The following is a 10,623-nucleotide window of genomic DNA, read 5'->3' as shown; positions in this document are numbered from 1 at the left end:
GGAACATAGGAGTCTCAGCTGGAAAGCCATTTCCCTGATTTAAACTCCTTTTGTATCTCGGGATATAAAAGGAGTTTAAATCTCCCCCACATACATTGTCTTTCCTCCCCTTTTCCTACCATATCCATTGGGTCTTTTACTCAACAACATCTGAGGGCAGCAATCATTGGTTTAGAACTAGACCCAAGTCAATTAAATATGACTACCAAGTGGGATCCTAAGCCAATGTGAATTCTGTGAATCACAGGTGGAAACTTAACATATTAAAGCTTTCTGGGTTTTACAAACACAAAAATAAAGTAAATGAGTAACTCTTTTAGGAACACCAAACAATCTGCCTCTTAATTTGCTAACAACACGCCCCCACCACCCTGCCGGAAAATCCATTAAGACAGAAAAGTTTTACCTTATTTAACAGTTTCCACCAGCTGGCAAAGCAGGCCTGACTCCTACCCATACTGGTCACTAGGTGATTAAATAGGAGCACCATGGACGGATGGCTGACCACAGTTGCCAGACTTTGCATAGGCAACAGCTGCCTATCCATCTGAAAGAAGTGATCTATGGGAAAGATACTAAAGTTCTGGAAGAGCTGGACCCTAGGAGATGAAATGGGGACCAGGCTCTGGCTGCTTCTCCTCTCTCCAGGCTCCCTCAGTTCTGTCCACATACTCAGACACCCTCTCCTCCATGATGCAAAGTGTCTTAGTTATCTAGTGGCTGCTATTACAGAAATACCACAAATGGTTGGCTTTAACAAACAGAAGTTTATTTTCTTACAGTTTAGCAAGCTAGGAGTCTCAATTCAGGGTGCCAGCTCTAAGGAAAGGTTCTCTCTGTCTCTGTTGGCTCTGGAGGAAGGTCCTTGTCTCTTTTGAGCTTCTGCTCCTGGGCAATTGATCTGCATGTGGCTTGGGATCTCTCTTGCCCTAACTCTACTCTGCCCACTTGTCTAATCTCTAATATGTCATCTCCAAAGAGACTGACTCAAAGTATACCCTACACTAATCCTGCCTCATTAACATAACAGAAAACTCATTCCCAAATGGGATTATAACCACAGGCATAACTAAAACCAAACCAAACTCACTGCCATCGAGTCGATTTGACTCATAGTGACCCTTCCTTGGGTTTCTGACGTGGTATCACTATGGAAGTAGATTGTTCAACCTTCCTTCTGAGGAGTGGCTGGTGGGTTTGAACCACGAGCCGTTAGCAGTCAAATGCCTTAGGCACTGTGCCACCAGAGCTCAGAGGACAGGATTTACAACACCTGTGTTTTGGAGGACACAATTCAATCTATAGCATTCTACCATTTGGCCTCCCAAAATTCATGATCTCCCCACATGCAAAAGACATTTATTTACCTGATCACATCATTCAAAAGTCTTACATCAACTCTAAGTCTAAAGTCTCATCTTCTGAATCATCTAAATCAAATATGAGTGAGATGTAAGGTATCTTTCATGTTAGGGCAAAATTCTTCATGAACCTGTGAAATCTTGGCTACAAGTTCTCTGTTCCCAGTACAATGGTAGAACAAGTATAAACCAAAAAACCAAACTCACTGCCGTGGAGTCAATTTCAAACTCATAGCAACCTCTCCTTGGGTTTCCAAGGCGTATCTCTATGGAAATAGATTGCCAAGTTTTCCTTTCGAGGAGTGGCTGGTGGGTTTGAACGGCCAGCCTTCTGGTTAGCAGTCAATTGCCTGAGGCACTACGCCACCAGAGTCTTTCCTGGAACAGGCGTAAGGCAGACATTTTCATTACAAATGGGAGAAACGGGAGACAAAGTAAAGAATAAAGGCACCAAGCAAGTCCAAAACCCAGCAGAACAATTTATATTAACTCTCAAGGTTTGAAAATAATCCTCTGTTCTCTGAGACCATCAAAGCAATGGCTGTATCCTCTAGGCTTTAGGTGTTGGCTATGCTCTCTGGATTCTGGGTAGAGGGCCCTCAGCCCTGGACTTCAGATCTGCTTTCTAGGCCCACTGGGAGGACAACCCTGTTCCAAGTCCATCTGAGTAGCAACCCCACCTGCCGGGACCCATTCTTCTACCCCTGGGCATGGCAGCCCTATCTCTTCAGTTTTGGGCAGTAGCCTCATCCCCCTGGCACATCTTAATGGCAGCCTTATGCCCCAAAACTGAGTTGGCAAAGATCCAAGTATTTGAAACCCAGGAGGCTGTGGCCTCATCCTTTGAGATCCAGGCGACCATGGCCCAACTCTTTTCAACCAAGAAGGCCCTGCTCCTTGTGCTTCTTCCAACAGTTCTCCTGATCTCTGGGCTGCTCCAGGGATGGTCCTTCTCTTTTCTTGGAGGACAACAGATATAGCTCTTTTGGCCTATTTTTTGCCCATAGAATTCCAAGAGGCAGAGAGCTTTCTTTCCTGTCATCTAGCTCTGTTCCCTTCAGTCTAAATTGACGGTTTTCTGTTGTGGTAGTTGGTTACATCACTCACTCACAGGCTTAATCCCTTTAACAAAAGACTGTGTATCCATGTCCTTAGTGAACATTCCAGGACATGTGTCCTTAGTTCGTACAACAGAATTTTCCAAATCTTTAAGTTCTATTTTCATTTTGCACAGTTCATTTTTAAGCCCCTCTCTTTCTTTTCATATTTCACTATAAAGAGTAAGGAGAAATCATGTCGTCGTCGTCGTTACATGCCGTCGAGTCAGACCTGACTCATAGCAACCCCTCCTTGGGTTTCCGAGGCAGTATCACTATGGAAGTAGATTGCCTCATCTTCCTTCCAAGGAGTGGCTGGTGGGTTTGAACCGCCAGCCTTCTGGTTAGCAGTCAAGTGTCTTAGGCACTACGCTACCAGAGCTCCCTAAGGAGAAACCACACAACCCTTTAATATCTAGCTTAGAAATCTCGTCAGCCAGATATCCAAGTTCATCACTGTGGTAGTTATGTTTTTGTGTCAACTTGGCTAGGCCTGGTTGAGTGGTTGGGCAGCTGGATGTATATTCCTCATGATGAGACTGGTAATCAACTCCATGGTGGAATCTACTGTGAGCAGTTGAGTAGCTGCCTTTGGGTATGTGGTCTGCTTCCTGTATATAAGCAGCAGCTTTGGGAATGGTCTCTATCTTATGGCACACTTGGACCTTGCATGTAGCCATGTCGTTGTTCAGCAGCCTGCCATACTCTGCCAACGTTGGCACTTACAATGGACTTAAACTAATGGCCTGCCGTGTGGTTTGCTAACATCAGGAGTGTGCCTTTTTACTTGTCAACCTTGGGTTTGGCAGCCTCAGCAGCTAGCAGCTGTCTGAGTGAGGAAATGCCTCCAGCTCCAGTGGGCCAGGAGCAGGAGACAGAGGTGGACCCCAAGGTTGAGGGGCTTTCACCCAGCCCCTAGAGCCTGGCACTTTGAAGTTGGCCTTAAAGCCTCCAAATTGTGAGAGAATAAACTCCTGTTTGTTCAAGCCATCCCATTTGTGGTATATTTCTGTCAGAGTGGCACTTAGGTAACCAGAACAATCACTTACAAGTTCTACCTTCCACTAAACATTTGAACATAATTCAGACAAGATCTTTGCCACTGCATAAAAAGTATCACCTTTCCTCCATTGTCCAATCACATGCTCATCATTTTCTTTTAAAGCCTCACCAGAAACACTTTAACATCCACATTTCTAGCAACATTCTGTTGCTGGTGCCATATGTATTCTCTAAGATGACAGAGACTTTCTCTATAACTCTCCCTCATTCATTCTGAGCTCTCACCAGAATTGCCTTTAATGTCCACAATTCTACCAACAGCCTCTTCAAGGCAATCTAGGCATTTTCTATTAGTCACCTTAAAACTCTTCCAGCCTCTACTCATTATACAATTCCAAAATCACTTCCACATTGTAGCTATCTGTTAGAGTAATACCCCCCACTCTCTAGTACCAAATCCTACCTTAATGTAGTTCTGCTGTAACAGAAACACCACAAGAGGGTGGGTTTAACAAACAGAAATTCATTTTCTCACAGTTTAGGGGGCTAGTTGTCCAAATTTAGGGTGCCAGTTCTAGGAGAAGGCTTTCCTCCTTTGTTGGCTCTGGAGGAAGGTCCTTGTCTCTTTTGAGTTTCTGCTCCTGGGCAACTGATCTTCATGTGGATTGGCATCTCTCTTCCCCTATCTCTGCCCTACTTGCTTATCTAATCTCTTTTATATCTCAGAAGAGACTGACTGAAGATATACTTCACTAATCCTGCCTCATTAACATAACAGAAAACATTCCCAAATGGGATTATAACCACAGGCATAGAGGTTAGGATTTATAACACATAATTTTTGGGGACACAGTTCTCCGTAACAGAAAGTGTATGTGGCTATGGCAGAGCACCACTCCTTGGGGTGTCCAAAGTTTCTGAGGCTAGTTCATTTACTCCATTGTTCCACATATATATAATTTCCTACCTGTGCTATGACATGGAAAAGTTGGAAGCATTGACCTGGTGGTAGCTCCAAGTTCTCCATTTTCCCTGGCATTCTGCTTACTACCTCTCTGGGATTGATCTGATACTTCCAATAGCCTTTCCTAACACTGACTGACCTTAATATGTGGTCAGAATACCATGTTTCAGAAGGTTGAGAAAGGAAAGAAGGATGAGCCCACAGGGGCCCAATGTCTAAACCACTTCAGAATCAATGAACTTCACTTAACAGGTTCAAACTCTCTTTCAAACTTGATTTCTTTCTCTGTTCCCAAGGCCTGGCCCTGTCCTGCACTGATGAAGAGAAGTAACCCCTCAAAGCAGGGCTTACCTTGGCATCCATGATGCTGGTCTCCACCCGGGCCACGCCCTGGTTCTCCCGGAACAGCTGGATCTTGCTGATCTTGCTGAACTCGGACAGCACAGTGGTGAGGTTGGTTTTGAGGTCAATAACATGGCTGATGCCATGACGGGGTCCCACCAGGAGAGTAGTGGCCGACTGCTTCTCGTCCTGGTGCCCAAGTGTGGCAGGAGAAGGAAGTAGAAAACATGCATTGGACCAGTTTTACTGGGAAGTCTGGAAACATCTGGGACTAAGTGCTAGGGCAAGAGGACAACCTTGAGAGGAAAATGGTCTGAGACACTGCTCTTCCCAGGGTAGGGCCCTAGGTCACCAGTCTAAATGGACCTTTAGCCTCAGTAGCACGTTGATTTAAGTGGGCAGCGGCAGGACTGGCTCTTCTCCTCCTTTAAAAACATATTTGCCTTCTAATAGATATTATAGCAGTATTAACCCAAAGGAATAACCAATAAATATTTCATCATTGGCAGGTGGGTGGAAGAGACATTTAAGGGTATGTATGGGGGTCACTCGGGAGCTCTGGTGGTATAGTGCCTAAGGCACTTGACTGCTAACCAGAAGGCTGGCAGTTCAAACCCACCAGCCACTCCTCGGAAGGAAGGTTGGGCAATCTACTTCCGTAGTGATACTGCCTCGGAAACCCAAGGAGGGGTTGCTATGAGTTGGGTCCGACTCGACGGCACATAACAACAACAACAAATGGGGGTCACTATGAGTGGGAATTGCCTTGACAGCAAGGAGTTTTGGGTTTATCAGGGTGGAGGAAGGAAGCGGGCTTTCAGCACCCCTTAAATCCCAGTATGTAAATGGATACCACTATACCTGATGAACTGGATTCCCTTAACTGATACTGACAGGCTCCTTGGAGCCACGAAGCCTGAGTCCTCTGCCAGCCTATTCCTTGGAATTAGCATCACCCTGAGGAACCTCTTCTGTCTTCTATAAACACTTTGATAAGCAGCTTTCCACTAGTGTGCCCCCACAAGCATGACAGTGTGCTCCCAGGAGCATGACAAGCATCTGGATCCAGTCAGCAAGATAATTTGGATTTCCTCTCACTACAGCTCACAGTGGTAACAGGCCTGGGGCATAGTCTTAGGGGGAGCAATTTTGACTTGCCCCAGAGAAGTGTTGCTGAAGAGGACGACCTTGACAGGCAGGGGGAAGTCTGAGGACTCAGAAGCCTGGGGTGGGGGACTGCAGGAGTATAGGTAAGGGCAATGAAATAGAGCAGGGGTTGGCAAACTATGACCCGCAGGCAAAATCTGGCCTATCACCTGTTTTTGTACTGCTCACTACAAGCTATGAGCGATTTCTACATTTTTAAAGCATTGGGAAAAAAATAAAAAAAAAGTGTATTCTATGACATGTGGAAATTACATGAAATTCAAATTTGAGTGCCCATAAATAAAGTGTTAATGACACACAGCCATGCTTATTTGTTTACACACTCTCCATGGCTGCTTTTGTGATACAACAGCAGAGCTGAGTAGCTGCCACAGGAACATGTATAGCTGCCTGCACTGCCTAAAATATTTATTATCCAGCCCTTTACAAAAAAATTTTGCAATCTCCTGACATAAAGGGTGGGAGATACAAAATAGTCATAGAGGGATAATGAACACAAATGTCTCCTCCTACTTTACCATTTTACCAGAGGCAGGGGGAAAGCACCACAGGAGAGAAGAGGCAGAAGATGAAAGAGGAGGTAGAAAGACCTTTAGAAGTATTTGCTGACAGAGAATGCCACCCTAAAACTCTAATGAAGTCCCGTTTGTCCTACCCTCCCATCAAGTGCCAAGAAAGCCTCCCCCTCCCCCACTGCCCTCACTGACCAGACCCACAGTGTTGAACAAAACGCCCGTGAAGGTCGGAAGTTCATTCAGAATTCGAAGATACTGGAGCTTTGCCTGTACTGCAGAGCCCTGTGGAAACAACCCACCCAGAAATATGAAGAGCCTGAGGAGCACAGGAAAAGCAAACCCATGTTGTCAGGAAAAGTCTCAACATTTTAGGATAGGCAGGAATCAGCAAGCCACAATGTGGGAGTGTGAGGAGACCCTCAGTAAAATGGTAGGAAGGTTCTAGTTTGAATTGCTGTGACCTCTAGCATCCCACCTCCCTTTCTAAATACTTCTCCTGCTTCCTCATCCTTGTTCCCAAAATATCCAGTTTACTCATTTTGTTCTTGATTCCAACATCTTTCCCATCTCTGCCACTCCACCTCATCTGGACCTCTCTCCCAAGATCCTTCAGACCTGATAGCTACCTAGGTACTGGCCATTCTCTGCCCCTGCCTGGGGTCTCACTCAGTAACTTTAATACTGAGCACACTAAGTCCCAAGCCTGCTCTTCATCTAGCATTCCTGGTATCTATCAGTGGTTCTGTTAAAACCCTGGCATTCAAGCTAAAAACCTAAGACTCAAACTGGACTCCTTCCCTGGCCTCTTACCTGAGGACCATCAGTCACCAAATCTTCTACCTCCTAACTCTCTCTCCAAACTCTCTATCCCTCTTCTCTGTCCCCACAGTCATTGCCTCAGTGTTCCCCACTTGTGTTGGGGTGACAGCCAGGTTACCTTCAGAACTGACACTCTTTTCCCTCAACTTCCTCCATACTGCTGTTAGAGGGAACATCCTAAAACATAAATTTAACCACATCAGCTTCCTGCTTAAAGCCTTCAATGGCTCCCTGTTGCCTACAGAATGAAGTGCAAACTCCTTTCCACAGTACACAAGGCCCTCCATGAATCGGTTCCTGCCTCCACTCTTGCCATCAGCAACCCCCACACATGCTCCTTGTACTCTCTGTACTTTGCTTCTACTGAGCTATTTGCATTTCTTTCCATGCACCACATTCTCTCATGTCTCTGGGCCTTTGCACTGACTGATGTCCCTGCCTGGTAATGTGTTTCTCCCACCACCACCACCACCACCACCACCACCACCCAGCTCATTTAGATAAACTCCTATTTGTCTTTCAAGACCCAGCTCTGGCATTATATCTACCAATTCCTGGCCTTTTCCACCTCCCTCAGAGTGCCTAAGGCATTTGACTGTTAACCAGAACTTTGGTGGTGCAAACCCACCAGCCACTCCACAGAAGGAAGATGAGGCAATCTACTTCTGTAAAGATTTACTATCTTGGAAACTCAGTGGGGGTCGCTATGAGTTGGAATTGACTTGATGGAAGTGGATTTGGTTTTTTTGGCTTGGTTCAGGCTGGGCTTGATGTCCTTCCTCCACACTTTCACAGTATCCATGCCTATCACATGGTGTCATGACTGTCTAGTGTGTTTTTCCACTGTACTATGGCTAAGGTTGGGCAATCCTACTTCCGTAGTGATACTGCCTCGGAAACCCAAGGAGGGGTCGCTATGAGTCGGGGCCGACTCGATGGCACATAACAACAACAACCATGGCTAACTTGAGGGCAGAGACCCTATCTTGTCTGTGTCTCCAGCCTGAGCACCAGGTGCCTCAGAAAAATGTTTGCTGAAGAAATGGGTGTGAGCACTGATGCTCTCAGCTGGGAAGAAAATAATCTGATTAAATATGCATAGCCAGGTAGGAATGGCTTAACTCTCCAGGGAAATTTACATTTTAAAAGAGAAGCTAGTTGGTAATGTAAGGAATCTGGAATGGGTGGAATATAGGGAGGTGACTGTGTCCAGTGTTTACATCTACATTTTGTTTCTAGGGCCTTTCACCACTCTTCTCCCTCTTGGGCAGGAAGCACAAGCTGACTGAGCCTTATAAGACTAAGAAGGGCCTCCTGGGTTGGGGAAGTAGGGAGTGGGAGTCCCTCTGAGTGAAAAGGGATGTGTGCCCTAGAATGTGGAGGAGAGCACAGTGCTGACCTGAATGCTCAGCATACCTCCCAGTGACCTATTCTCCATGTCAGGCCTTGTCCCACCCTGGCTAAGGCTTTATCTCCCAGAATTCCATATCCCAGGAATCAGAAAGCTAGTAAGGGAGAGTCCAATCATTTCCATAGAAAACAAGTGCCTCTCTAGGGCCCAATGCTTTCCCCACAGTAGCTGCTCGATCAGCATTGACTAGGTCGACACAAGGACCTGAGAATTATCTGTCTTGACCTCTAGGCTCTCTCAGTGACTTGCCAATGAGCTATTTCTTGGAGAGGCTCCAGCTTGGGAAAAACCCCTCTTAGGCCAAGCTGGGTCTGGACCTCAGTCAAAGAGAGTGGTGAGGTTCTCCAGAAAGCACCCAGGAGTCCCCTATGGCCACTAGTGCCTGAGCAGGGCACCAAATGGCTTACTCTGAGTACCTTGGTGCCACTGGAAGGATGTGTTTGGTGAGCCTTCAGTTGCTGAGAGAGAGCTTTCCGGAGGTTCTTCTCTTTGATTCCCTGCAGGAGGGAGGGGGGAAGAAAGGGTTCCAGGCCCCACTCCTTCCTAAAAGCAGAAAAAAAAAAAAAGTAAGAGATTAGTTAGACGGACAAAGTAGGGCAGAGAAAGGAAGGTGGTAAGACAGAAACTGACTGAATCTGAGAGACAGAGATGGAGGAATAGAGACGAAGAAAAAGAGGGGTAGGGCCAGGGGCACAACATTGGACACAATTTCCTAGTAGAAGCTGTAACTCAAGGGCATATGATCCAGATGTGAGACACTCCAAATCATTCTCACTCTCATCCCATGTCCTATATTCTTGCAAAGCATAGCACAGCACAACTCTTGCACCTTTTCCCTTCACAGCTATTTGTCTCCCCCCCCAAAGGGCCCCAGCACAACTCACTCCACATTCTTGAGTGAGATCTTCTGACTAGGTCGAGTGGCTGAGACAGTGATATAGATGTGAAGAGCAGCAAGGCCCAAAAGCATCTCTGGCTTGGGGTCCATTCCAAAGCGTTCTCGGATAACATCATTCCGACTCTGTGAGAGAGAGGAGTACAAACCCATCAGTTAAAGGAGATGTTCCCTCCCCAACCCCTCTTCCACTCCTTTACAGCCCTGAAGAGAATCGTGGTGTCAGTAAGACTTCCTACATCAAGGAAAAGAGGAAGATGATGCCTTTGGGGAAGATAAAACAGAAGAGCCTCGCGTCTCAGAGATACTATTCACTTTATTCAGTAGATATGAGACAGCCTTGTCAATGACAGATGGACACAATGGCAAGGCACAAGTGGGCAGAAAGTTTACATAGCTGCAAAAGTGAGATATGGTACCACTCCCTTTTTTCCCCTCCTGTTACAAGAGACCATCTCACCTTTACTCTGGGGCCTATGCTCACCCCTCAAATCATACAATGCTCCTCTCCTAATTCAGATGGGAACAAAGGAAGAGAGACATTGAGAAGAACACTCCATAGGGCTCTGGCCCTGAAGCCCAGGGTGACAGACGGATTGCAGGGATGGGTTAGAAATTCTGTTCCTTGAGGTCTGAAGGACAAAAACAGTGATGAGTCCATCTTTCCTATGCTATCCTGAAAAAGGTCCCCTGGAACTACTAGCCAAGGGTATGGCAATCCCCAAACCCTGAAGGTCAGAGTCCTGGTTATCACTGATTAAGCTTTTGTAAGATCAGTTGTCTATTTTGTTGAGGATATCAGGATAGGCTAAGGAACTAGGGAGCCACAGTGGTAACACTACAGCATAGGAGAGACTGGAAAAGAAATGCTTCATCAATGATCATCTACACAGAAAATGCAATGGAATCTACAAAAGAATTTGCTAGAACTAATAAGTTCCTGCAAGGTGGCAGGATATAACATCAATATAAAAAAAACAAATATATTTCTATTTGCTAGTAACAGTCAGAAATTTAAATAAAAAATCAATACCATTTATAATAGCTACC

At 45.8% G+C, this 10,623-nt stretch overlaps 1 protein-coding gene across 1 annotated transcript in view; it reads right to left on the bottom strand.

Annotated features, from left to right (window-relative positions):
• The window catches only part of FRMPD3 (FERM and PDZ domain containing 3), a 79,911-nt gene that overhangs the window by 27,486 nt on the left and 41,802 nt on the right, over positions 1-10,623 (bottom strand). The window contains exons 9-12 of the mRNA XM_007952430.2: positions 9,563-9,699; positions 9,095-9,221; positions 6,641-6,730; positions 4,776-4,955 (exon numbers count right to left, since the gene is read on the bottom strand). Of these exons, the coding sequence (XP_007950621.2) occupies positions 4,776-4,955; positions 6,641-6,730; positions 9,095-9,221; positions 9,563-9,699 (534 nt within the window). The remainder of the gene's footprint in view (positions 1-4,775; positions 4,956-6,640; positions 6,731-9,094; positions 9,222-9,562; positions 9,700-10,623) is intronic.

The sequence above is a fragment of the Orycteropus afer genome, unplaced genomic scaffold (genome assembly GCF_000298275.1).
Source record: "Orycteropus afer afer isolate SDZICR_OR568_19922 unplaced genomic scaffold, OryAfe1.0 scaffold00336, whole genome shotgun sequence".
NCBI lineage: Eukaryota > Metazoa > Chordata > Mammalia > Tubulidentata > Orycteropodidae > Orycteropus > Orycteropus afer.
The sequence above is the reverse complement of the archived record's forward strand: the minus strand, read 5'-3'. Positions and strand labels throughout refer to the sequence as shown.